At 42.9% G+C, this 24,379-nt stretch overlaps 1 protein-coding gene across 2 annotated transcripts; it reads left to right on the forward strand.

Moving 5' to 3' along the window:
* Nucleotides 1-722: 722 nt before the first annotated feature.
* ubash3bb (ubiquitin associated and SH3 domain containing Bb) lies at nucleotides 723-24,256 on the forward strand. 2 transcript variants are annotated; one of them, XM_079353726.1, is made up of 14 exons: nucleotides 723-1,113; nucleotides 15,789-15,842; nucleotides 16,756-16,942; nucleotides 17,789-17,987; nucleotides 18,354-18,523; nucleotides 18,714-18,922; nucleotides 19,740-19,884; nucleotides 19,981-20,104; nucleotides 20,395-20,514; nucleotides 20,617-20,709; nucleotides 20,921-21,065; nucleotides 22,188-22,294; nucleotides 22,441-22,550; nucleotides 23,646-24,256. In XM_079353726.1, exons 1-14 carry the CDS (start codon nucleotides 983-985, stop codon nucleotides 23,781-23,783), a joined length of 1,932 nt encoding a protein of 643 aa, XP_079209852.1. In that variant the 5' UTR covers nucleotides 723-982; the 3' UTR covers nucleotides 23,784-24,256. The 2 variants fall into 2 exon arrangements, with proteins under 2 accessions (XP_079209852.1, XP_079209851.1); XM_079353725.1 differs by having other exon boundaries at nucleotides 724-1,113; nucleotides 19,978-20,104.
* Nucleotides 24,257-24,379: the final 123 nt, after the last annotated feature.

Genomic DNA, 24,379 nt, shown 5'->3' on the forward strand with positions numbered 1-24,379 from the left:
CGGAAAAATGAATTTCCGTGTTGTAAAATACACATGAACACCTGCTCAAATTGGAAAGACGACTTGGAAAAGAATTAGGTGTCCGCGTTGACGTCATTATAAATGTTGTGTTATGTGAACATACTTTTCATTAATTCACGTATTGCACATTTTGTTCAATTCTAACTTTAAACAGAGACGTTTTACTGTTCTTCTTTGTTGCATCAGTGCTGTTTTGTGCTGTTGTTTCAACATTCAGACTTTCTGAACTGAAATCAAGTTAACAAACTGAAGTCAGAAGAATGACTTCACAAGTCGGAAAGTTGGAAAACCTGACCAGCAACTGAATGCAGGATAATCCATCAAGAGGAGGTGTAATCATTAATGTCTACAGTGCATAAATCTGTACATTGAAATTACATGTATTCTCCTTTCGCCTTTTTTACAATCAATCATAAAATACTTTAATGGTTTTATTATTGTATTCTTTAGTGTTGAAGTTTTGTGTGAGGGCGTGGTTGTGTGTTAGATTGTATGCCAACCACCTCAATGGGGAAAGGGGGGATCCTAAGTCTCTGGCCCCCTGATTTTGGGTGTCTAACCTGAATTTCAGCTCAAGGGCACCAAACAAGCTGGAGTCGGCCCTGTGCTTTCAATATTAAAAGTGCGTGCATTGTAGCCTATCACGCGCCATCTCAAACTGTGCACAATTTTATTCGCCGCATTAAATTTGGTCTTCCTTCCTCCTCATCACACATTCTGCTCTGGTGCTTTGTGTTGGGGGGGGGACCGTAAAGCTGCCGTATTTCTTCAGTGAAGGGATCTTATTTGCTGTTTTGTCCGGTGGGCGGAGTAGCGGAGCTCTCTTTGACCACACCGCGCTGTGCTGCGCTCCGTGTAGGTGCCGCTACCTCTCCAGTCATGCGGACCGAGCCGTAGCTCATGGTGCGTGGAGGAGGTGGACTGTATCCGGCTTGTAGCGGACTGGTTGACCCAGCGGACCATGGCTGCTAAAGAGGACCTCTACAGTAAAATTATTCCTCGCAGGCTACGGCAGAATCGGCTAGGCTCAGTGAAATGTGGCTCCTCCAGCCTGGATGTGCTGTTATCCATGGGCTTCCCCAGACCGAGAGCGTAAGCAGCCGAACGTCTCACTAATTGTTTGGGTGTATTTATGTGTGTCGGTGTGTTTTTGTGACAGGGTTTGTTCGTGTGTTATAAATCGGTTTGTCTTTTTGAGTAGCCTACGGTCAGTTAAAGTCGGAGTCTGGACTGGGACGACATCGGGTCAAATGAATTACAGTCTATGGGTCAAACGCAGCATCAGCGTGCATTCACGTGGTGTCGGAATAATCGGAAAATCGAGCGTCCGACTGAGAACAATTCCTTGATAGCTCTTTCAAATTGGTGGAGCAGCTGGGAGAAGTTGTCCCTTTGACTTTGTGATGTGCAAGTCACTGTAAATTTGCAACAGTTACAAGTAATACCTAGTTAGTAAGACCTAACTGAGGTAAGCCATACTGCATTATAAAATCAACTAAATAAGGCATTTACACACTGACACCTTGTTTCCACTTAGCCTACATATGTAACAGAAGATCAGTTAATATCATAGACTGTAAATATGAATGGACGAAGCCTGAGTGACATCAGCCATCTGTTAAGGCAGGGGGATCCAGATGCTCATCGGCAGCTGCTGCATGATGGACATGGTGTCTCAACCTAACTCTGTAGGTCACTCTAACACAAGCTTCGAGCCGAAACTGAGGCGGGTTTTAAACTTCTTGACAAATTGTTACATGGCGCCCACCTGTCATGTATGCAGAAGTAGAAACAAGGCGCTTGTTTGATTCCGCTTGTGGATGCCTCCACGTGTGTTTCAGGATGTCAGTGGTCCTGTTTAATGAGCAGCTACTGTAGCTACTGGAAACACACAAATAAAAGACCACCAGTCCTTTAACTACAATTAAAGACAACTGTAAAAACATGCTTAAAAAAGGATTCAACTGCCAAAAAGAAGACATAGCCTACAAACAAAAACATAAACACAACTCTATCGTTTTAGTTCCAGTTATTATAAACACAGTTATTTCTTTGAAGAGCTGTGGACTAAACTGGAGTCAGGAGGTGTGTGTGTGTGTGAGTGTGAGTGTGAGTGTGTGTGTGTGTGTGTGTGTGTGTGTGTGTATGTGTGGATGGAGAGGGTTGTCATATGGTTCACCCTGTGTCCTCTGCGCTCACTGAATGAAGGGACTGTCTTAGACTCGGCCGGATCATCGAGTTCACATCCGTCCTGTGGGTTGCAGGCAGGCGCTCACTGTAAACACAGCTGAACACTTAAATACATAACCCAACTGGACCAGCAGTTTACACACAGGGACGAACGAATGCTGCAATGCAACAGATTAATGTGACAGCCATTTTTTTGTGACGTGTTCACTTTTAAAATATGTGCATGTTGCTTATCAACGCGCAGGAGGATTTGCTGAGATGAGAGTGCAAAGTCAAAAAGTTGCAGTTACTGGAGATAAACATGCCGACTTTATCCAGACTTTATTTTTTCTCTTGTGGGAATGCAGCAAGAAAAAAATCAGGAACTTCAGCGTGTTTGAAACCAAAAAAGATCCCCAAGGAGATCTGGGAAAGACCTTTCCCTGACCTTGACCTTTCAAGCCAAGTTACGGTGTGATTCCTAACAGCTGACGTGAGCTGAGAGCAGCCAAGAGAGATACAATATTAAAGAGAATAATAATTCTAGGAGAGAAACATATTAGACATTGCAAGTCGTGGTTAGCTTATGATAAGGACGTCCATTTCACTTACAAAGACTACGCCAAGAAAGATGTTGATTTAGAATAGATGATTATAAAAGGCGTGGTGGAGATCAAAATGATGAGTGAGGTCGGATGATAGGGAGATTATGAGGGTCGATAGATGAAGGGATGAAGATGAGGGTCAAGTTGTGAGATGAAGGTACGGGTGGAGGGATGAAGGGAAGAAGAGCAGCTGATGGTACGACGTGAGGACACCAGAGGGATTTGTGGGGGAGGATGTGAAATCAGAGTCAGAGCTCGGAAGGCTTCTCTAAATATGTTGTGTTCGAGGAGCGGTTTATGTTCCTCAACCAAGTTTTGAAAGAACAATATTTATCTTTCTGCGCAGCTCTTCCCAATGGAGAGAGAGAAAACAGCAGCACATGGGTGTGTTTGTTTAGTGTTCCAAAAAATTCAGCTCGGGCACAGCTCGAGTGTGACGACACCTCGGTGCGTCCAATAGGAGGGTCCAATTTCTTGAGCTCTATTATACCAGTTTAAAGACATACCGGGACATGGGCAAGAATGCTCTAGTTTGGAAAGACTTTTCAAACAAAAAGTGACAGAAATGTGTATGGCACGTCTGAGTTGATCGTTAAAGAGCTGCAGATCCTGGACGAGCTGAGCATTTCATGAACCCACAAGCTTCTTTGCTGCTCGTCTCCTCCTCTTCCTCAGCAGAAGAAAGGACAGGACTTTCTTCTGAATAGAGGACAGGTACAGTGTGCATCCAAAGTACATGTCCTTACTTTACTGGTCGCTTATCAACTTGTACTGATGATGGACAGGTCCGCACACACTGACTAACGTGATTTTTTCAAATATTACTCATGATATTTTATTCTCTTTTCTTTTGAATGATTCCTCTTTAATTGTCCTTAAAAAGAACGTGTCACAGAGCAGCTCAGGATAAGGGCAGTCTATTTCTGGAAATCTTCTGGAGTGTGAAAACATTTTTTTTTTTTTTGACGTTTTGGAAGTTTTTTTTAAAAGTTTTTTTCCCCCCTTCACCCACAGATGTCCCACACATGCAGAGTGAGTGCTGTGGTTTGTTGAATGGAGGCAGCAGATGATGATAGGCCCTCAGGCAGGCTGAGACACACTCCCGCAGGGAAGCCACAACCTCTTTTATTGAAGCCCATGACTGCGTGGCCCTGACACTGCCTCCTATTTGCTCCCTTTCTCTGCCTGTCTACCTCTTTTTTGTTTTTGTCTGTCTAAAAGGAATGACCCAGAAAATGTCCTGTCAGACTTCAGGTGTCCTGGTTTTGCCTTAAAAGGATTATTTCTGTGTCGAAAGATTGAATTTATCAGTTGTTCCACGCCATTGTTTAGATTGTTAAGCTGAGAGTGTTTTACCAAACCCACTTTAAATAATGTTCCTCCTCATACACAGTACATCAACATCTCCTGCTTCGACTCCATTCTTTTTTTACTCATCTTAAAATTCTGCCCTTTTTCATGCGTGAACACTGACGTTGCAGTGGATTCACAATAATCTCATGGTAATGACGATCCTTTCAATGTGCCGTTATAAAGGTAACTCATGTAATGAAGTCCTGCATGTATTCCGGCATGTTCTTTGACTGGCTGTACGCAGTCTGAGGCAACCATCCGCTGAAAACTGAATGATGTTTAGTTTTCAAACTGCATTCAAACAACGTGTTGATAACCACCGCCAGCAAAGTGCAGCAACGTGAGGTCAAAACATACAAACACAGCGAGGTTTCTATTGGACGAATTGTGGAGTTGCTTCTTTAGGTGAGGTGAAAAGACAAAGCAGGTCAATTTCAAGGAAATGTCGACTGGGAGTGAGCAGGACAAACAGAATTCAGAAATCAGCCGTTGGTGTTGTCGTTCACCTACTAAAGGATGGCTATTGGACTCGAACCATAATGCCCATGTACCAAATGTCTCCACTTCCAATGGAGACATTTGGTTTAATTCAGGACAGAGATGGTGCTTTAAAAAAAAAAAAAGAAAAAAGTTTGCACTCTGGAATCTGTTTCAAAACTTTGAAATTTTTTAGCAAACTCAAACGTCAGTGGTTACAGATTTGGGCTGAATTCATCGTCATGGCGACGTTGTCTCTGTGACATCGTTTGTTGGTCCTTGAAGAGGAGTTTTTGAACCCCACGATGGCGGTCACCGTGTTTGACATGCTGCCTCAGAATGACTTCATATCAATCCAGAGAAAGGCAACGAGGTGGAGCGGAGCTGAAACAGCCACATTACATCCACCTGTCACTCGACGCAGCCACGCCCTGATTAGAAATCCTCCTTGTCCTTCATCAAATCCAACAATGTCCCTCATGTACAGTGTGTAAAGAAATGGGCAATTTGCTGTAAAAATGGCACAGGTGTGTATACTGGTTAATTCATTGGTTTGAAGAGAATTTGCTCATTAATAATACTGATTTAAAGAATGAATCAGATTCATCTTTATGATAATCACACATTTTCAGAGAGTGCTACCCATTGTGTATGGTCTAATGACACGGCTAAACAGCAGTCATGATATGGAGGTTATTCTAATATCAAAGCTTATTGATCATCGATAATCAATCGTCTCCCCTTTGTTTCTCCAAGGCTGCGTCCGTAGATGATGTCGTTGTAGCAGCTGTTCGAAACAGAACAGTCCTGATGAAAGCTTCTTTTTGACATTTTCATGATGACGTCAGCTTGTACTCATCAGAGCGCCAAAGGGGGACGCGTGGCAGCAATGTGTTCAGGTTTGTGTCGTTCAAAGCAAGTCTGTCGTTGTCGTATTTATTTGATGTGCACTGAAGAAGAAGCTTCTCATCGCTTCGTTCCTGCAGTCTTTGTATCCGCAGCTTTTTTACCAGAGTGATGGCAGAAAAAGTTTCTGCTTAATAATTTAAGTTTGTTCCGTGTCCGTCTCATCCATTCTCTAAAGTTTTTCAGAGTCGAACAAAGAAGGCCAGAGGACATTTTTAAGCTGCAGTTTTGTCATTTTTAGTCAGTTAAAAATCTTCGCATGATGAAATGGTAACCTTTATGTTTTTATTTGACGTCGACACACAGCTGGTTATTCAGTCAGTTTATCAAGTCAGATTTGAGTTCCTTATTTCACTGGACGCCCACTCACTTCCCATGCAGATAATGTGTTCGCGTTTTTGCTTCTTTTTCTTTTTTAATTCTGGTAAAAACTGAAAACACAAGCACACATTCTGTGTTTTCTGGGAAAAGTCAAAAAATAAAGTGCCAGAGAAAAACACTATGCACAGCTCCTTATTTGCACCTCTCTTTCTCACTGCTGTTCTAGTGTTTTCTCTCCCGTTTCACAACAGCTGTCTGCAAAGGAAGCGTACTTTCTGCGCCGCTCAGCTCGAGGGTTTGCTTATTTGCTGATTTGGAGGAGTTGAGAAAAATGCGTAGACATACAGTTTGTGGGTTCATCTCTGCTACATTTGTGAGAGCTGCATACTGTGCTGTATATCTCAGCGATTGGAAGTCTGAGGTGCAGTGCAGTCTATAACTCTCATGAATTATTGAGTCATTCCCTTTTTTTTTTGCTGCTTATCTTTGAAATGCAGATGATATCGGCTCATCTGACTTTCACTCCATCTTCACAAACTGGCTCCAGCTCTGGGACGACAGTGTGCCTGACATAAGAAACATTTCAGATGTGCATTCCCAAGTTGACTGATGCTATACTGACATAAAGTGCATAAATGGGCAAATTATCGACACTATATAGCCATTTTCAAAGTGTGAACTTCACAGGGGGGTAAATATCATATCCACAGTCTGAACAGGGACAATACTTCACAGTTTCTATGTCTATCTGCTGTTCTTTATATTTAATAAGTCCAAAAAGTAGTAAACTGGCACCAAGTTATTTTGAAGCAAGCTTGATTTGAATGTGACTGCATCAAAATGGTCTGAACCATTCCCACGCCTCCATCCCAGGTGAGCGTCTCCATAAAGTCATTTTCTTAAATGACACTTTGAGATGTTTTCATGTCAAATGCTCATGTAGAGATTCATCCATGCAACGCCAGGTAGAGACAGATTAAAGGCCGTTGTTAAAATCATCACCATAAACACACCACATTTATGACATTCCTGTTCTAATGGCGCTTTCAAACTTGCACAAAACTCCTAGAAACGCACGCGTGCCTGTATGTATGAACGCTGCTATGGCTTCGTGGTGGGGTTGGTCGCCTGGCAACTGGAAGGTTGCGGGTTCCTGATCGCCAGCTTCTGCAGCACATGTCGATGTGTCCTTGGGCAAGACTTTGAACCCCAGAGTTGCTCGCTGCTGCTGCAGCCTCTGCCGTGTGTGTGTGTGTGTGTGTGTGTGTGTGTGTGTGTGTGTGTGTGTGTGTGTGTGTGTGTGTGTGTGTGTGTGTGTGTGTGTGTGTGTGTGTGTGTGTGTGTGTGTGTGTGTGTGTGTGTGTGTGTGTGTGTGTGTGTGTGTGTGTGTGTGTGTGTGTGTGTGTGTGTGTGTGTGTGTGTGTGTGTGTGTTGTGAACGGGTAGGTGTGACCTGTCGAGGTGAGCTGAGACTGAGGCAGGAAATGTTCAGAAAAAGGTGCTGAACAGGATTGTTTTCAACAGTGCATGCATGAAAAGGTTCATATATTCGGACCAGTGGGGTAATGTTGCAGCTGATGGGTCATCATACATCTGCCTCAACAGGGAGTCTTTAACAAGGTCATATAAATGTCATTAGTCTCCTTCCTGAAAGAGGAGAGGTGCAGCACTGTCTGGAAGTGGCCCCATCATTAACTGGTGCTCCTGTACTGCAGCTCGCTGATCGTATCTCAGTGCATTTGAAGCTCTGTCCGGAAGCAGGCCCGATCAGATTATGTCTCAGCTCGAATATCTCTGTGGGATTGTATGAAATTCAAGGTAGCACAAGTGCCCACAGTGCACGTCTGAATCACAACTGAACTCAACAGACAGCCTCGGAGTCTTTCTTTGACCCTCTCTTCTAATGAAGCCTGCTCTCATTGAGGTTTTCACTCTCAGTCATTACTGTATGTTTTACACTTCAAAGCACACGCTCTGTCGGTATCAGCTTGTCCCCGCCGGCACAGATGGAGAGATGTGAGTAGGGAACCAAAAAAAAAGCTAAATTAGCAGCTGGAAACAAAGTTCGAGCTATGTTTGAAGGTTGTTAGAGATTATCATGAAGTGTCTTATCAGAAACTATAAATGTTCGAGTGTCATTTTTTTCCCTTTCTTACGTACATTCCTTTCACTAAGTTTGCAGATATCTAGCGTCTTTACGATACCAGGGCAGGACTTTTTAGTTATGTAGTTCATCACCTGAGAGAGAACTCGAATAAATGCATAAATATGATTCAGATGATCTTATATAACATTTCCCAGAAGGGGGCATTAGTTTAGCAGCAGGAGCGCACAGAAAGACAACATCAACAGTAAAATCTGTCCCAATTAAAACTGACTTTGAAACCAGACACTCGAGATAGATTAGACCAAGTAACACAAAGTCCCTGGATACACAGGATTCAAGTTGTCTGTTTGTGATGGCATGTCTTCAATCTGATACAGTCTCAGTTATTTAATAATCAATGATATCAAATGGTGCCAAAGCACCGAAAATCAGCAGTCCACAGTCCTGTGTCCCTGATAAAGGCACAAAAAGACAAATACATAAATGTTCGACTCAAGCATCAAACGCATCTCATTCTCATTGTTCAAGTCTTGGGCTTGATTGAGGCCCCTTCTCACCACTGATTTTTCTGCATCTTCAGCCATGTTGTAAACGAAGAGCTGCAGCAAACACAACAGAGAGCGGAGCGTTAGTCGTATGAATTATCCAGAACGACGTGTCTGGGACTTTGGTGTTTTTCGTTGCTGTGATAGCTACACAGCCATCGACATCGTTTGACTTACTGGTGTCATGTCGTAAATTTAAAATGCTGGCATTGTGAAAACTCTTACTCCAACACACAAACACACAGGTACGAGGGCGCACGGTCATCGGTGAACACTGTCACTGTTATAATGAGGTTGTGTTAAAGAGGGCACTAAACAGGGTTGACAGGATCAGGAGCTGAAGGAGATTTGATTTGCGGCATTTAATCTCATGCCTCATTTGAAGTGGCTTTTAATGTGTGTGTGTAATGTGAATGTGTGTGTGTGAGTCCATTCAGATGTTTCAGTCTGCACTAATCTTCTCTCTACCTGTTTGCTGCTGTTTGCTCGTGTGTTCTCGTGTCGTCTGCTGTTAAAGGCGTGTGTGTGTGTGTGTGCGCGTGTGTGTGTGTTCACTGATGTCTGAGCCATCTGTGCCTCTCGTACCTTTGCCAACAGAGCGTATGGAGTGTCTCCAGCAGCCAGCGTCCTCTGGCTCCTGCCGTCTGCTCTCACATTGGTTTTACTGAAACAGGACAGGAAGCTCCTCCATCTTGGGCCGTCTTCCTGCTCTGTTCTCCCTCCAACTGAGCGTCAGTAATCTTTCTGGAGTGAAGTGCTTGGAGAGGGACACAGATTTGATGAGACATTTAATTACACGTGGATATTGCCTCTATTAAAGAGCATCTGGTGTGAGCAGACAGCATGGGCTATTTGTTTGCCTCAACATCGATATACGTATATCAAACCACCACAAATTATTTTGAAAACTGTAGATGGTTAAAGGATTTTATAAATGTGGTTGTGGAATGTCATCTCACACTGAAACCAATTCATTTGTCCTGATAGTTTATTTTGAAATCTCCCACAGACGGAGGTTAAAGTCAGACAAGAGGCAAGTTGCAGTCCTTTCTTTTTCCTCCAGCAGAAAGATGGTCGCTGCGTTTCTGCTTTGGTAGGATGATACATGGGTTTCGACCGACGCCCGACTTCCTTATTTCTGTCCCCATCATGCAGCGTGTTGCTGTGGTGTTTTCAGTCAATGTGTGCAAGACATAAGACCAAAAAAAACAACAACCTGAAGTCAGGGAATTGGCTTGTGGCTCTCCTCTCACTGTGCAAGTGTGTGCAGTCAAAAATGACTTAACATGTCAAAAATGTCTCCCTTCAGTGGGGAGCTGCAGATCAGACTGCGATCATCCACTCATACTCTGCACGACACACGGGATGGAGAAGGCTCCAAAGAAGGACGTAAGCATTTAGCTGACTGAACTATTAGACGTTGTCACCTTTGCTAGTCTGCACCTGAATCACTAGACTGTCGTGCTCAAACTGCATCACAGCCACCGCTAGTCAGTGCTGTGGTTCCAGTCAACGGGCCTACTCTCCTACTGTAGCTTTACTGCCGGGATGTAAACAAGTAGACAGATCGCATCTCGTAATACTACGTTGCCCGGAGTCAGTGACTTTATATTCTCTATGTATCACGAGCAGAGCAACATTTCAAATTGCAGCAGAAGAAGCTTCAGAGTACAAAAGTAACAGGAACCAAATTCTGCTGTTTTCATGATGACTGAGTTGATGGAGAGATAAAACACATCCTCCTCCTGACTCGGAACATGAACATGTAAAGTGTGTTGTTGTTTTTTTGACAGGATGAGCAGCTCATGCCTTCCATACACGAGAAGACTTTTAAAAGACCTAACGTCCTACACGGAAACTCCCGCACACTGCAAACAAAAACATATATTGGCAACTTTTCGGTTCTCGATCTTCATCGGTCAAACAGACAGGATATGTGGTTTCAAGTCTGCGACCAATCATTATCACAACGTCAGCTCTGAATCAGCAAATGAACCAACAAGCATTAGCTTCTGGATTAAAAGCACACATACCTGCTGCAAGCCTATGAGCAAGTTCTTAACCTGTCAGTTCATCATTTTAAGTTCAGAGGACACTTAATATCCCAACAGCTAAAGAAGAGTCCAAACAGAGACATTTAAGTAGTTATGAAATACAAAAATAACAATACCATTATCCCATATTATCCCTTCCAAAGTCTTCAGTAAATCTCAGCAAATAACACCAAGATTAAAATAGTATGTCGACATTTTTTTCTTGTATTCTGTGCATTTTTTGTTTGTTGCCATGGAATAAAGACATCAATGTTCATTGATTTTTTAATTGAAGTGTATTGAAGTTTAAAATCTGTTATTGTGAGACATCCCTAGTCTAGCTCCTAAATATAAAACAGTATTAACAAATTGTGTTTATTTCCATACATTTTCCAAACCTCTTTTTCTTGACATTGATATGATATTATTGGGGATTATATTTCTGTGATTAAATGCACACAATGCTTTGAGCTGTGTAAAAGCCAGAAATGCAGCTCAGAGTTCTCTCTCCCCCTCAACGTGTAAGTCAGACATCCTGTTCACGTGTATACCACTGGTTTGTAAGTTCAAGCGTCCAAGTGTCTACTGTGTGGTGGTTTACATGTCAGCGATTGTGTGTGTGTGTGTGAGTGTGTGTGTGTGTGAGAGAGTGTGTGTGTGTGTTCATTCACATGTAAACAGGAAGTGTGAGGATGCATGCAGTTAGCGGACACAGCGGTGGGATTTCCCAAAGCGACAGTGCTGCTCAGCTGAATGTGGTTTCCCGCGAGTTAGTGATGCATGAAGCTTTTAGTGTCTGTGTGTATTTTTACATTGTGAGGACCAGTTGTGATCCATGCGAGCTCTGGGCAGCTAGTCAAGAGCGTGCACGTTTCTGAGAATAAAAAGGGGGAATATTTCTGTGTTTACAGGAGCGGTGTGTAACCCTGCGGGTACCGCAGTCCAAATTCAAAACATTGGCGAGCCAGTCTGTCCCGCCCCTTCCTCCCCATAGGGGGAAAAAATTCAACGATCTGAACCAGCTTTGATGGCACGCTTCCATTGCTTCAACACATGATTACAACACATGATGTATGTGATAACTGGTTTCATTTCTGCTAAACGGGGGAACATCAAAAACGTTCACGTTGGGGTGAAACCTCCGACTCTACCTGCTGTGGTGAAAAGAATTCCAGACCAACACAACACAGCATGTGTTTCATTCAGTAGATATCGCACAGATTGTGCCGATGTTTTGATTGTATATTTCTTTGTGTGGTGTTTGGGTTAAAGGACCGTTGGGTCTTGAAAGTGAAATTACTTAAGTAAAAATGGGCAAATTGATTAAGGGGAGAACATGAGAGGCTATTGCAGGCTGTAGAGACCATAGCTCAGTATTTGAAGGCTACGCCTCCATTCTTCACAGTATTTTGAATTGCATTTTATTCCACACAATTGGAGCTTATTGTCCACATGTAGATTTATACAAGTCATATTAATGCTTAAATCTGTCCCCTCTTTCTGTGACACTGAGCTTCACCTGTGCTCATGTGTCTCCTACTTCTCTCTCTATATATATATGGTTTATTGTTATTCCATATTGTGCTTCAGGCCTGCGGGCTTGTAGTTTAAGCGTGACACAACGCTGCATGATTCTCAGGTCTGAGCAGCGTTGGGCTGCGTGGGCGTATCGCTCGCTGCCTTGTCTGTTTTTCCTTTCTGTCTGTGAGTCGAGGTGTGCACAGAAGATCTCCATACCGTCAGAAAACTTTCTTTCACAACTCTTTTGGCGACGGCGAGAAAAATGTTTTTCTCACCCTTAAACACTGTGAAGGCGTGAAGACTGACTCTGAATGTGTTCATTTTTCAAGCACGGTAAAGATGCTCAGAGATTGTTGCTTGAGCTGAAGACATTTTTTTTGTTGTTGTGTGTTTCATTATAGAAGATCTCACTGTGAAAGAATGTGAAACCAGCGCAGCTCCAAACAGTATAGATTGACCTTTTGATGTTTTTCATTACGAATGAGGGGAAAAAAAGAATCAAGGAGAGTTTTTATACAAAGATCTTTTATTGAGTCATCTCTCGGCCCCCGTCTGAACTCACCGGGGGAGCTTCTGTCAGGCTGACAAAAGAGGAGCCTCACAACAAAGACTCTAAATATTAATGGACAAAGTGATGTCCCCCATCTGTCACAGCAGGTGGGCTTTGTAGTCCCACTGGTGGCAGTTGCTACTGGAAATGCAGTCTTAATCAAACTTTCAGAGACCCTAACCACAAGCTGAGGGCTGGAGCTGAGGCAGGTTCAAAGCTTCTTGACAAACCGCCACAGCGTGCTAATCAGGTCGCCTTATTGTGAATAACTCTGTGTATAGCAATAAAGACATGAGCTAATCAGACATCATGTAGTTTTTGAACCAGGCTGTAAACATGTTCTTTTCTGCGGTTATGAAACGGGCTCGTTTTGAACTTGTGTGTATGAGACTTCCTCTTGTCGCCAGCCTCAAGTGGACACTCGACAAACTGCAGGATGTTGCACTTGGCTTGATTTTTCTAACAGCAGGTCATTAAGCAGCATGATAGGAACTACTGTAACATCTGGAATATGAGTCTGTTTGAGTTGCAGTCTGCTGAGTGTGTCATTGCCTACAGAAGTTAAAGGACAATCTCTTCTCCTGTTTTGTTTTTTTTAGTTTTCCAGAGAAGAGAGTGAAGAACCCTGCAGAGTGCATTCTGTGTTTACAGACTGATGCTGCATTAAAAGCTCATTGATGTGGAGTCTGTGCGTCTGCATGTCTCCCTCACTACTCTCTTTATAAACTGGTCTCAGGCCACGTGGAAACGTTCATGTTTTCATTGGATTAGCAGTATTTTGTAAGTGTGTCTGTGCTGCTCCTCCGCTTGGCTCATCCCACAGGAGCCACATCTCGAGGCCCGCTGAGAAAGCTCCCTGCTCCTCAGAGATTAAATCCACATTAGCAGGTACACGCTCTTATCTCCGAGCCGTGACTAATTAGATTCTGTGGCTCTCGTACGAATAATCGGATCTGCTGTTCCTTCTTATCAGCCGGGCCTCCGGGTGCTGCTGAAGTCAGGGAGGGAACACAGAACGGAGAAATCTCTGTCTTTCTTCTCTTCTCGGCCATGCAGTCCCTCCTGGATTTCTCTGCTTTTATGTGATTGTCGTGAACTTGAACATCAGTTTTGCAGCAGCTTTTTTTTTTTTTTTTTAAGATTTATTTTTGGCCTTTTTGGCTTTATTATAGGAAAGTGGATAGAGGTGGAAATCAGGGAGAGAGAGTGGGGAGAGACATGCGGGGAAGGGAGCCACAGGCCGGACGCGAACCCGGGCCGCCCGCGTGAGGACTGAGCCTCAATACATGGGGACGCACGCACTGCCGCTGCGCCACCAGCGCCCCCAGTAGCAGCTTTTTTTTTTTAAAAATTGTTTTTAATGTTGTAGTGTAAGACAGTTGCAATGTTTTGATGAACAGGGAGTGAGGGAATTTGCAAAACAGCGGCCACAGTTTTTAGTGTTCTGAGCATAAACCTGTACTTTTAAAGTGGATCTAAAAGCACAACAACTTCCTTACTTTTTTAAAGATGTTTGTTGTGATACGCATCATCATCATCATCATCATCATCATCAATAAGCCTTCTCCTACTCTGATCACCTGATGTGTTCACAGAATTTGAAGAGAAACATTTCATCTTATTTCAGCGTCTTTAGCGTAATCATTTTTAAAGGTCAAGTCATTTTACTCATTTTCAGTAAGTTTTAATAAAAAGTCTCCAAAACATTTCTTTAAAGTTTCTTGCTCAAAATTCCCTGTGATTCTGTATCTTCTCAAGCTCTGGACACACGTTTTTGAGCTTTTGCATGTGAACGAGCTGACTTTGAATCTTCATCCCAAACTTTGTGTGCACATTTTTTATGCTTTTGTAAAGAGCAGCCCCTGAACCTTCTACTGAAAGGACTCTATGTGAGCGTCCTCCTACACAAACTGTGTGTGTGTGTGTGTGTGTGTGTGTGTGTGTGTGTGTGTGTGTGTGTGTGTGTGTGTGTGTGTGTGTGTGTGTGTGTGTGTGTGTGTGTGTGTGTGTGTGTGTGTGTGTGTGTGTGTGTGTGTGTGTGAGTGTGTGTGTGTGTGTGTGTGAATGCTGGGGAACCAAAGCTTCCTCTGACTTGTGATCCGTGTTGTTCTGCCCACACACTCTGTGAACGATGCTGTGGGTTACTCAGTGTTGGAGATCTCAGTTCCTGATTGAGACATGAATGTACGTACTGTGACCTTTAGACGGAAATATTTCAATATTCTGTTAACATCATCATCCAGATGTTTAATGCTTGATTGGCGAGCAGAAGTCATTTGGTTGTTATCGTTGTTAGCCAGAGTGAATGATGTGGTTGTCTTAGAGCTGACACAGAAATGAACTCAGTGTTGCATTGCTGTGTTATTACCTGTGCTGATCACAACTCTCTCGGATCGGACCACAGATTTTTATTGAGCAGATCATTTTACAGATTGTGAAATCTCTTTTTTTTATTGCAAAAGTGCTTTCCAAAATGGGAGATCAACAGAACTGACTGCGATCTGAAAAGCTGCATCGTTTCAGTATCTGAACCTCCACTTGATTGTTAACGATAACAGAAACCTTTTATTCTCATGTGAGCTTTGACACACACACACACACACACACGCACACACAACACAACACACATATTGTTGATTTAGCAGCTGTGTGTGTCACTGGATGTTGATGACTCCGATGGAGCTGTGCAGTATGTGTGAATGCAAACAGACAAACCTAATTATTTTTTCCAAGGAAAGACATTTATTTTAATTTGACATTTTTTAGTTTTTTATCCTGAGTTGCTGAATTTCTGTTCAGATATTCACTCCAGCCAGTAAAACTCTGAATAATTCATCAGATTATATTTTGACTCCTGAGGTGCTTCTGTTCAGTCCAGTCAACAACTTTTTCACATTCTTCTTATTTTCCTTTAAAGCCCTCGACGCAGCTGTTTCACACTTTCTGAAGTGGTGCATACACAGTGCTCCTTTTATCCACCAGAAATCTCCTGAGGATGTAAACTAATATACAGAGCACAAAATCCGTGCTCCTTTACTAGGTTATAGAATTCACTCTGCTGTATTTCAACGCGTTGCTCTTATTTACACACAGCAGCTGCACATACTTTATGATACGGATGAGTCACTCCGACTGTTTTCATCATTTTTTAATTAGAATAATTTGTTTTCTCTTTCCACAGACTGAAAGCTCTGGCGTCGACAGGAGGTCGCAACGTGCAGGCAGCGTGTGACTGGTGAGTAAAAACTTGAAATGTGTAAAGAAAAAAATCCATAAGAACAATTAGATGGGGAATGAGGGTTCTACTGCCCCCTGTTGTAGAAAATGGGTAATATAAAGCTTTATTACAGCCAGTAGATTGTATATTGTTCTGTTATTAATTTACCATATACATTCAAAGAAAGATTCTCTTTTTTTATTGGGATCTTCATTTATCTTTAAAGGTCACATATGATCATTCTTATCAACCAGTTTAAATAAGTTTAAGAGCTCCCCAAAACATATACTTTAAGTTTCATTTTCTAAATCCACTCCAATCCTGTGTTTGATCATGACTATAAACCCATTTCAGCCCTGCTCAGAAAAGGCTGTTTCTGTGTCTGTAGCTTTAAATGTAAATGAGATGTGATTGACCACGCCCCCTCTCTGGAAGGGGGTCCCTTGGATGGCTAGGACTTTTTTGCACCATGCCTTATTGTTTATGGTGAGACTCAGAAGGCAAAACAAACACCTGACTATGGAAGTATCTATCTGTGGGAGGGGTTAATGCCCTTTATGATGTCATGATGGGTAAATGTCCAAACGGCCTGTTTGAGCACACGTTTTCTAAAGAGTGGAGCAGGCAAAAAACGGAGAGGATGGACTTTTCTCATAATCAAGTGTATTTTAAATAATGTGACATTTCAATGTATTATTCATTTACCAGTTATTTCCCATTAAGATGCAACATCTCTTCTGCAAAAGCAATCCTGGTGAAATAGATTAAAAAAAAACAGAAATCCTCACAGGAGCTTTAAGCCTTTTTTGAGTCACAAATGCTCTCACAGAATGTCCTGTGAGTTGGAGAACATAATCAGAAAGAATCAAGAAGACATCGAGTTCCGACTCCTCCCAAAATCATTCTCTCCGGTTCCCCTGTGGCTCTGCAGGCTGTTTTCCCACGTGGATGATCCGTTCCTGGACGATCCTCTGCCCAGAGAGTTTGTCCTCTACCTGCGACCCAGCGGACCCCTTCAAAACCAGCTTTCCCACTTCTGGCAGCAGAGCCGGGTCACATGCGGCAAAAACAAAGCCCACAACATCTTCCCCCACATAACGCTCTGTCAGTTCTTCATGGTGAGTGCAGAGCGAGAGAGCTGACTGGGGGGGTTTTTCTGAACATTTTCCTGGAAATTTTTCAGGAATTTAAAATACGAATTTCATTTCAAATTTTTAGAAACCTTGGGGGAATTTTTTAAGGAGAACAAGAAGACATATTTGAAAACCTTTATTAATCCCAGAAAGTAAATTCAGTGTTCATGCCACACACTTTTGTGGCCATATCGCATACACACACACACACACACACACACACACACACACACACACACACACACGGACTAACACGGATTCTGTGGATGTAAACTAATGGAGAGATGAATAAGCAGTCTCGAGAAAACTTTTCAGAAACTCTTGGAAGTTTTCATTGCAAGTACAACACTGATTAAAATGGATATTCAAAAAACTTCTAGAATAAAAGACAGCTGTAAACTGGTCGATCTTCAACCCTGATGTAAACCCTTTTCACATATATGGAAAAACTTCAGAGATTATCTGGAGGGGCTGTATGTGTGAAATTGAATGTGACTAGCTCCGCCCATTTGCGAGATTGAAACACTCCCTGCAAATTATTAAACTGTCTTGAAATTGAAGAATCCCGAAAAGATGCACATGTAGAATGAAAAGCATAGCGACTGTCATGTTGAAACTTGTAGTAACTTGCCATCGAGCGAGAAAACTCAAAATGCTAAAGCGACTGTAATGAAGAGGGGCGGGACTATGCTATGAAATCCGTAATTCAATCAAACTTCGTCTTTTCATCTTTACAGCTACTTATTTCCAGCATATATTGTGTGTTTAGACTTTAAAATAATGAAATATATGTTTAACTTTACTCTCCTTCTCATTCCTTGTCTCACTCAGTGTGCAGACCACAAAGTAGAAGCCTTGTGCGAAGCCCTCCAGGCCGCCGTCCAGCAGTGGCGGGGTCGATTTCCAAGCCCTCTACCTCTCGAGCTCTACACATCTTCCAACTTCATCGGCCTGTTCGTGGAGGAGCAGGTGGCCGACATCCTCAAGCAGTTTGCTGCTGACTTTGCGGCAGAAGCAGCCAGGAAGGCAGGTGGGCAGCTCATTGTGTTATTCACCGTGTGATATTTGGTGTCCAAGCAGCAGCAGGAAAACGAAGGGTGGGGATGAAGGTCATGTTTGGTTATAACAGTGTCACTCAATCCTTTTTTAAACACATGAGACTATCTGCCAAACAGTGTTTCAAGCTGCTAAGAGCCAAATCCGATTAAAGCCGTGCTGTTAGCGCTAATGCTCTACCACATTTCTGTTTCATGGTGGAGAGGCAGATGTGGCTTTCTCTGATGCTTTCATGCTGTTCTTTTCCTTCTGTATCTTCCTTTTCCTGTGCAGTTAACAATGGGTGTGGTTTACTGTGCTGTGCAAATCTAAAAAAAAATGTGTCGTCTTTCTCCGCCAGAAGTCCATGTGGAGCCTCACAAGAAGCAGCTCCATGTCACCCTGGCCTACAACTTCCCCACCAATCACCTCCCATCTCTGGAGAAACTGGCCAAGGGCATTGAGGTCAAGCTGGGCTGTGATTGGCTGGCGGTTCTTTTCTCCCGGGACATTCGTTTTGCAAACCATGAGGTATCTAAGATTTAAATCAAATAATGCTTTTTTTATCCAATAAATAAATGAATGTCATAAAATTATAATGTTACTGAACTGTCTTTCCCATTTTATGATAGACATGAAGATGTGAACAAGAGAACTGTTGTTGACTAACGTTTGGACAGCGCCAGTGAATAACCCCGCCCTGCCTTTCATGTCCCTGCAGACCCTGCGTGTGATGTACCCCTACATACCTCAGAACGATGACGAGCTGGAGCTGGTTCCAGGTGATTTTGTCTTCATGTCTCCGATGGATCAGGGCAGCACCAGTGAGGGCTGGGTGAACGGGACCTCTCTGGCGTCGGGACTGTCTGGTCTGCTGCCTGAGAACTACGTCAGCTTGGCCGATGAGTCCGACACCTGGGTCTTCCACGGGTGAGCAGGGCACTGCACACAGGTATAAAAGGGGCTGTATCCTACCTCAATAAAACAAACAGATAATAAATCCAGGTAAGACACCAGAGGCCTGCACTGTGAAACATGTGCATCGTACCCAGGGAACATTTGTGTAATCTGTCCTCACTAACCATGAGCGATCACACTAAACGATCACACAGAGCTGCTTATCAACCTGATAATTCAACCGCAAGTTTCTATGAGCACATTCACATGAAAGAGGCGGAGTTAGCTTCATATAACCTAATCATGAGTCAAGTCTGCGGCAGTGATCGTCAAATTAAAGACATTTTGTGCAAAGAATATTAAAAAAAAGTTAAACAGGCTACTGTAGATTATATATAATATTATATAGATTTATTTAAACACATCTTCGGCAACAAAGGCAGGAAGACCTGGCAGAAAGAAAAGAAAAATACCTGAATGTGAATGCACAAATTAAAGTTTAAATGATCTCTTTCCTAACATTCGTGTACTTCAGGTCTGAATGTAACAGCTCCAGTTTCCTTCTCATGTAAATTCGTTCTTTTGATTTTTTTTCTTGTGGTGTGTTTGACACTTGTAGACATAATATTTCAGCCACGGTAACAAACAAAAATGAAAACATAATCCAACTTTGTTTTTATTACGGGTGAATATAACAGCCTGACTAAAGGGGAGGGGGTGGGGTCACCCTGGAAAGCCATAACAAGCTGCGTGCTAACCCAGCAGTATCTTAACATCCCAGGCATCAGATGAAAGTACATCTTTTAAATCTAGGACGAGAGTGTCCCTGACTGAAGCGTGTCCTCCTCAGCTCCCACTCCTTCTTCAGCTGTGGGCCCAGTGACAAGACCAGCAAGGACAAAGGGATGTTTGATGGGCTGCTGGACGGCCGGCGCCCTGACAGCACGAGTCCTGGAGACACGCCAACCCTCAGTCTCATCTGTCATCCCATGCAGGTACTTCTGTGATTGTAACACATTTCAGTTCTGCACTCAGCTGTGCACATTTTCACAAAGTCCCTGACAGCAGCTGACGCCTCATTTCACCAGCAGGTCCTGCGGATCAGCGGGAGTCACTCTCGGCAGCCAAAGAGGACGCTTTTTGTCTGCCGGCACGGCGAGAGGATGGATGTGGTCTTTGGTAAACATTGGCTTTCCCTCTGCTCCGACAGTAAAGGTGAGACAACAGTTTATATGCTCAAAACAATATAATCACAGTCAATTCAAATGTTTGATGGTATAGTGTAATATGTTTTAAGAGCAATGAAAGAGAAAGAGAGCAGCTATGGTCGAGCGACCACACCTTCGAATAAACAAACCTGAAACTCCTCCCAACCAATCAGGAAGCTGACACATCTTTACATGAATCATATATCATGGTTCAAAGTTCTTGCTGAATGCTGAATCAATGTTTCTGTGCCACACTTGTACAAAGCACCAAACGTCTGTGCTTTTGTTGTCCTGCAGGTAGATATGTCCGATCCAATCTAAACATGCCGTCCAGTTTGCCTCTGTGGGGAGGACAGAGAGATTATGACATGGATACTCCCATCACTGTGTTTGGATCCATGCAGGCCCGACTAGTCGGTACGTCATCAGTATGGATCTGAATGACTCCTGCTGTTTTTGCATGTACTGTACATATTTATTAAATGTATATAAACATGTAATGATTCTGTGTTTTTCCAGGAGAGGCCCTGCTGGAGAGTAACACAGTGATAGACTTTGTGTACAGCTCTCCCTCCCTGCGCTGTGTTCAGACAGCACAAAACATCCTGAAAGGTAAGAAGAAGAAAAACATTTCACTGATGTTTGATTTTCAAACTTTCCTTCTTTCATCTCTTAAGTTGAAGCTGTTACTCCTGAGATGTAGAAAATGAAGCTCCTGGGGGAAAATGTTGTGAGCTGGGGATGTGATGGAGGTCATAGAAGGATCCCTCTTACTCATTTTGACTTTAATCTGAGCTGTAATAATTTGTGTTTGTGGAAACAGGCCTGCAGCAGGATGGTAAGTTGAAGGTGCGAGTGGAACCGGGGCTTTTTGAATGGACCAAGTGGGTTTCTGGGAACTCGCTTCCTGCATGGATACCTCCCGCTGACATGGCTGCAGCCCACTTTAGTGTGGACACATCATACAGGTATGCAAAAACACACTTCAACTATAATCAGGGTCAACACTCATGGAAATGCAGGTGTCATCTGCAAATTGTCCCAATGAGGTCTGTTATCTTAAAAACTGTTGGGTGTTATGTGAATGTCTTTCATATTAAATGTGTGCTTGCCATACACAATGAATAGTGTTATCTACATTTAGAGGATATTTCAGACACCATGCTTCATGTTCACTGATGTCCAGAGGTTAGTTAGTGCAGGTCAGACCGCTAGAGGACAGCTAACGTCTAGCATTAGACATCGATCCAGTTTTAAATTATTTTAAAACGTTTGTAGAGATTTCAAGTTGTCTTCATACAACCTGCTGTATCTTTGTTTTTATTCTTTTGCTAAGGCCAAGTTCAGAAAATAATTACATCAATTAAATAACAAAATAAAAGTCAATTGTTTCCGATAGAACGGAGTCAAGCTACAAGAGATCTTGTCTAACTGAGTACAGTAACTAAGGAGGGCGGGGCATGACAAAGTGTCACTTCCTGGTGAGCATGGGGCTTGACAACAAACTTTGAAATCCGTTGAATTAATGTTTTGGAGTTCTGTGTCCAATAAAACCAATCCAGTTTAGCATTGTTTATATTTTGCCTGTTTTGTAGATATTTGCAGAGTTTGTACAGTTTACTTAACGGCAAATAATGAAAGAATGGCATTTTCTGGCACAACTTCACCAATTACCAGGGTGCATGAAGGGTGCAAAGCTTAATGAGGACAAAAAGCTCCAGCAACACTTGTAGTATGAAGTTTAACTTTATGAACTTTTCATTCGAGCGACTTGTTTGAGCTTGTTGCCAGTATCAGGGTCACCCACTCCTATACAGTCTGTGGTTTAAATGTTCAGTAAATGTTGAAATCTGATGTAACATTTGATACCATTGTTTTGTGTTTAAACTTTAGCCTGTGAACTACCTGCACTCCAAAGATCTCTTTTTTATCTATAAAAGTAACTGAAAATACATTTTATTTGTTTCCCCATCATTGCTTCCCACTAACGTGACCGTCTCCATCCATTGTACTCTAACTATAATAAACTTTGTAAAAAAAAAAAAAAACACAGCTTTTCACAGTCCTGCCTCTTGTTTATATCCATACAGACCTGTAATCCCGGTCAGTAAGCTCACTGTGTCAGAGCCCTATGAGACCTACATGAGCCGCAGCTACCAAGTGACCAAAGACATCCTGTCAGACTGCAAAAACACGGGTAAGAAACTGAGCCCAGAGCTCCCAGAACATCTGCAGGAGCTTTGTGAGCCTGTGTAGGCAAACGTTTGACTTATTGTTTTACTTGCTGGTTTGTTTGCTCTGTGCTGCTGTTGCATCCTGCCGGGGCTCTCGCTCTCTGTGTAGGAAACAACGTGCTGATTGTAGCCCACGCGTCTTCCTTGGAGGCCTGCACACGCCAGCTGCAGGGCCACAGCCCACAGAACCCCAAGGACTTCGTCCAAGTAGTTCGAAAGGTCTGTTCACTGCATCTCTTTGTTTCAGATCTGGTCGGATTTTTGTTTCTCTTTTGTCAGTCTCTTATTATGTTATCCATCCACAGTTACATCCATCTGGGTGCAATTCCTCTCCCTATGCCCACTTTGGCAAAAGAGAGAGTAAGGCTGGTCAGCTGACATTTAGACACGAGGATCATGTACATACAGCTGTAAATTGAGCTTGTTTAGCACTCTTCCAATCCTCTTTGAGGTTTAGTGTCTTACCTGAGGACTCTTCAGACAGCTGGGGATCAAACCCCCAATCTTGGGGTTAAGAGACGATCGTCTCTTCCAATTGAGCGGCAGCAGAATGAAGTAGCAGTTATCGTCTGATTTTGTTCATTTTAAGCTATAAAAAACTAATTAACAAGTCTGCAGCTCCGCACACCTTTTGTTATGATGCTGCTCTTCATCTGTGTCCAGTCACACCTGCAGCTAAAAAGCGACAACACAGGCAGGCAGTTTAAATTGAAGGTCAGAACACACCAACATTATGCAAAGTCCCTCTGTCATCTCATGAAGATGTTACGTTAGCAACTGTTGCAGAACAGGACAGGAGAGAGACAGTGATCAGTGACCTGATCAGTATGGTTTCATTCAGTCCTGCAGTGTTTGATGTGAGCATGATGATGATAAAAGCTGACCGAGACGAGAGTCTGTGCAGATTCAGGCCCCCACCACACACTTCTACTGGATTGTTAGTCATCGCTGAGAGAGAATATTTAAAAATGGGAAAATCCTTGAATAGTCCTCCTCCCGATAAATCAGCCACTCAAACGACATCCCATCTGGGCTCCTTAAAGAATCCAGGGGTGCACATAGCTCGCTTACCTTCACTGTCCTGACCAATCAGATCATTGGATCACAGAGGTCTGTCAGTTGATAACAAACACCTTTTGTTTCCCGTACGATTTCTGTATGTTCAACTCCCCTTGTAGTACAAGCCCTGGTCTCGAGTCGACCACACTCTTTTTTTGTACTAGGCAGAAATAAACACATTTGGTGCCAGCCTCTCGTGGACACTCACTTAATTCCTTTAAAAAAATATCTTCAACTCCAGTTTGTTTTCCTCAGATCCCGTACCTTGGCTTCTGCTCCTGTGAGGAGCAGGGCGACACAGGGGTGTGGCAGTTAGTGGACCCTCCCATCCTCCCCCTCACACATGGACCTAACCACAGCTTTGACTGGAGAGAGACCCTTCTGCAAGAATGACACCCACCAACTGGACTCTGACAGAGGCATAACGTTTTCAGACCACCGGATCCTCTCCGAGTGCCGCAGCCAAGACACTTCCTGCCTGCTGACGAGGAGTGGAGAGTCAGCCAACAGATCAAATCCTGAAACTGAGGCTGGTTTCCAACATCCAGCAAATGCTCCCATTAAAATTTTATTGCAACCTTGTTGTTCCAGAATAAGGGAAATGTCAGTTCGGGTATCTTCTGCTCTGAAAGTTGTTAAAATATCATGCCAGTCTCTGAGCAGTTTGTGCAAAAAAGCATGTTTTGAAAGTAAGTGCAGAGTCTGTTGTTGAATGTATAACTAAGTGAGATGGACTGCTGTATCTGGTGACAAAGAAGTGATTTAACATTTTAAAGCAAAAAAAAAACAAAAACGATTTCACATGCTGTGAATAATGAGGTTATTATTTAAATTAAATTAATAGTTAATTTCACTGTTGTTCATGTCAGCCGGTAGTCCACTGTATGATTTTAGGCCAATTTAGACCCAATTTTTGAGTCATAAAGATTCTGATGTCGGGCTGATCACACATTGTTGGTCATGCAGTGTACACTGAGGAATAATGGCAG

Source organism: Symphodus melops (genome assembly GCF_947650265.1).
Source record: "Symphodus melops genome assembly, chromosome: 10".
Taxonomy (NCBI): domain Eukaryota; kingdom Metazoa; phylum Chordata; class Actinopteri; order Labriformes; family Labridae; genus Symphodus; species Symphodus melops.

Bases quoted from the DNA above. Each gene is read 5' to 3' on its own strand.
- ubash3bb (XM_079353725.1), top strand. From the start codon at position 983: ATGGCTGCTAAAGAGGACCTCTACAGTAAAATTATTCCTCGCAGGCTA. The intron at 18,524-18,713 runs GTATCTAAGATT...ATGTCCCTGCAG, and splicing joins TTCGTTTTGCAAACCATGAG to ACCCTGCGTGTGATGTACCC. The intron at 20,515-20,616 runs GTACGTCATCAG...GTGTTTTTCCAG, and splicing joins CATGCAGGCCCGACTAGTCG to GAGAGGCCCTGCTGGAGAGT.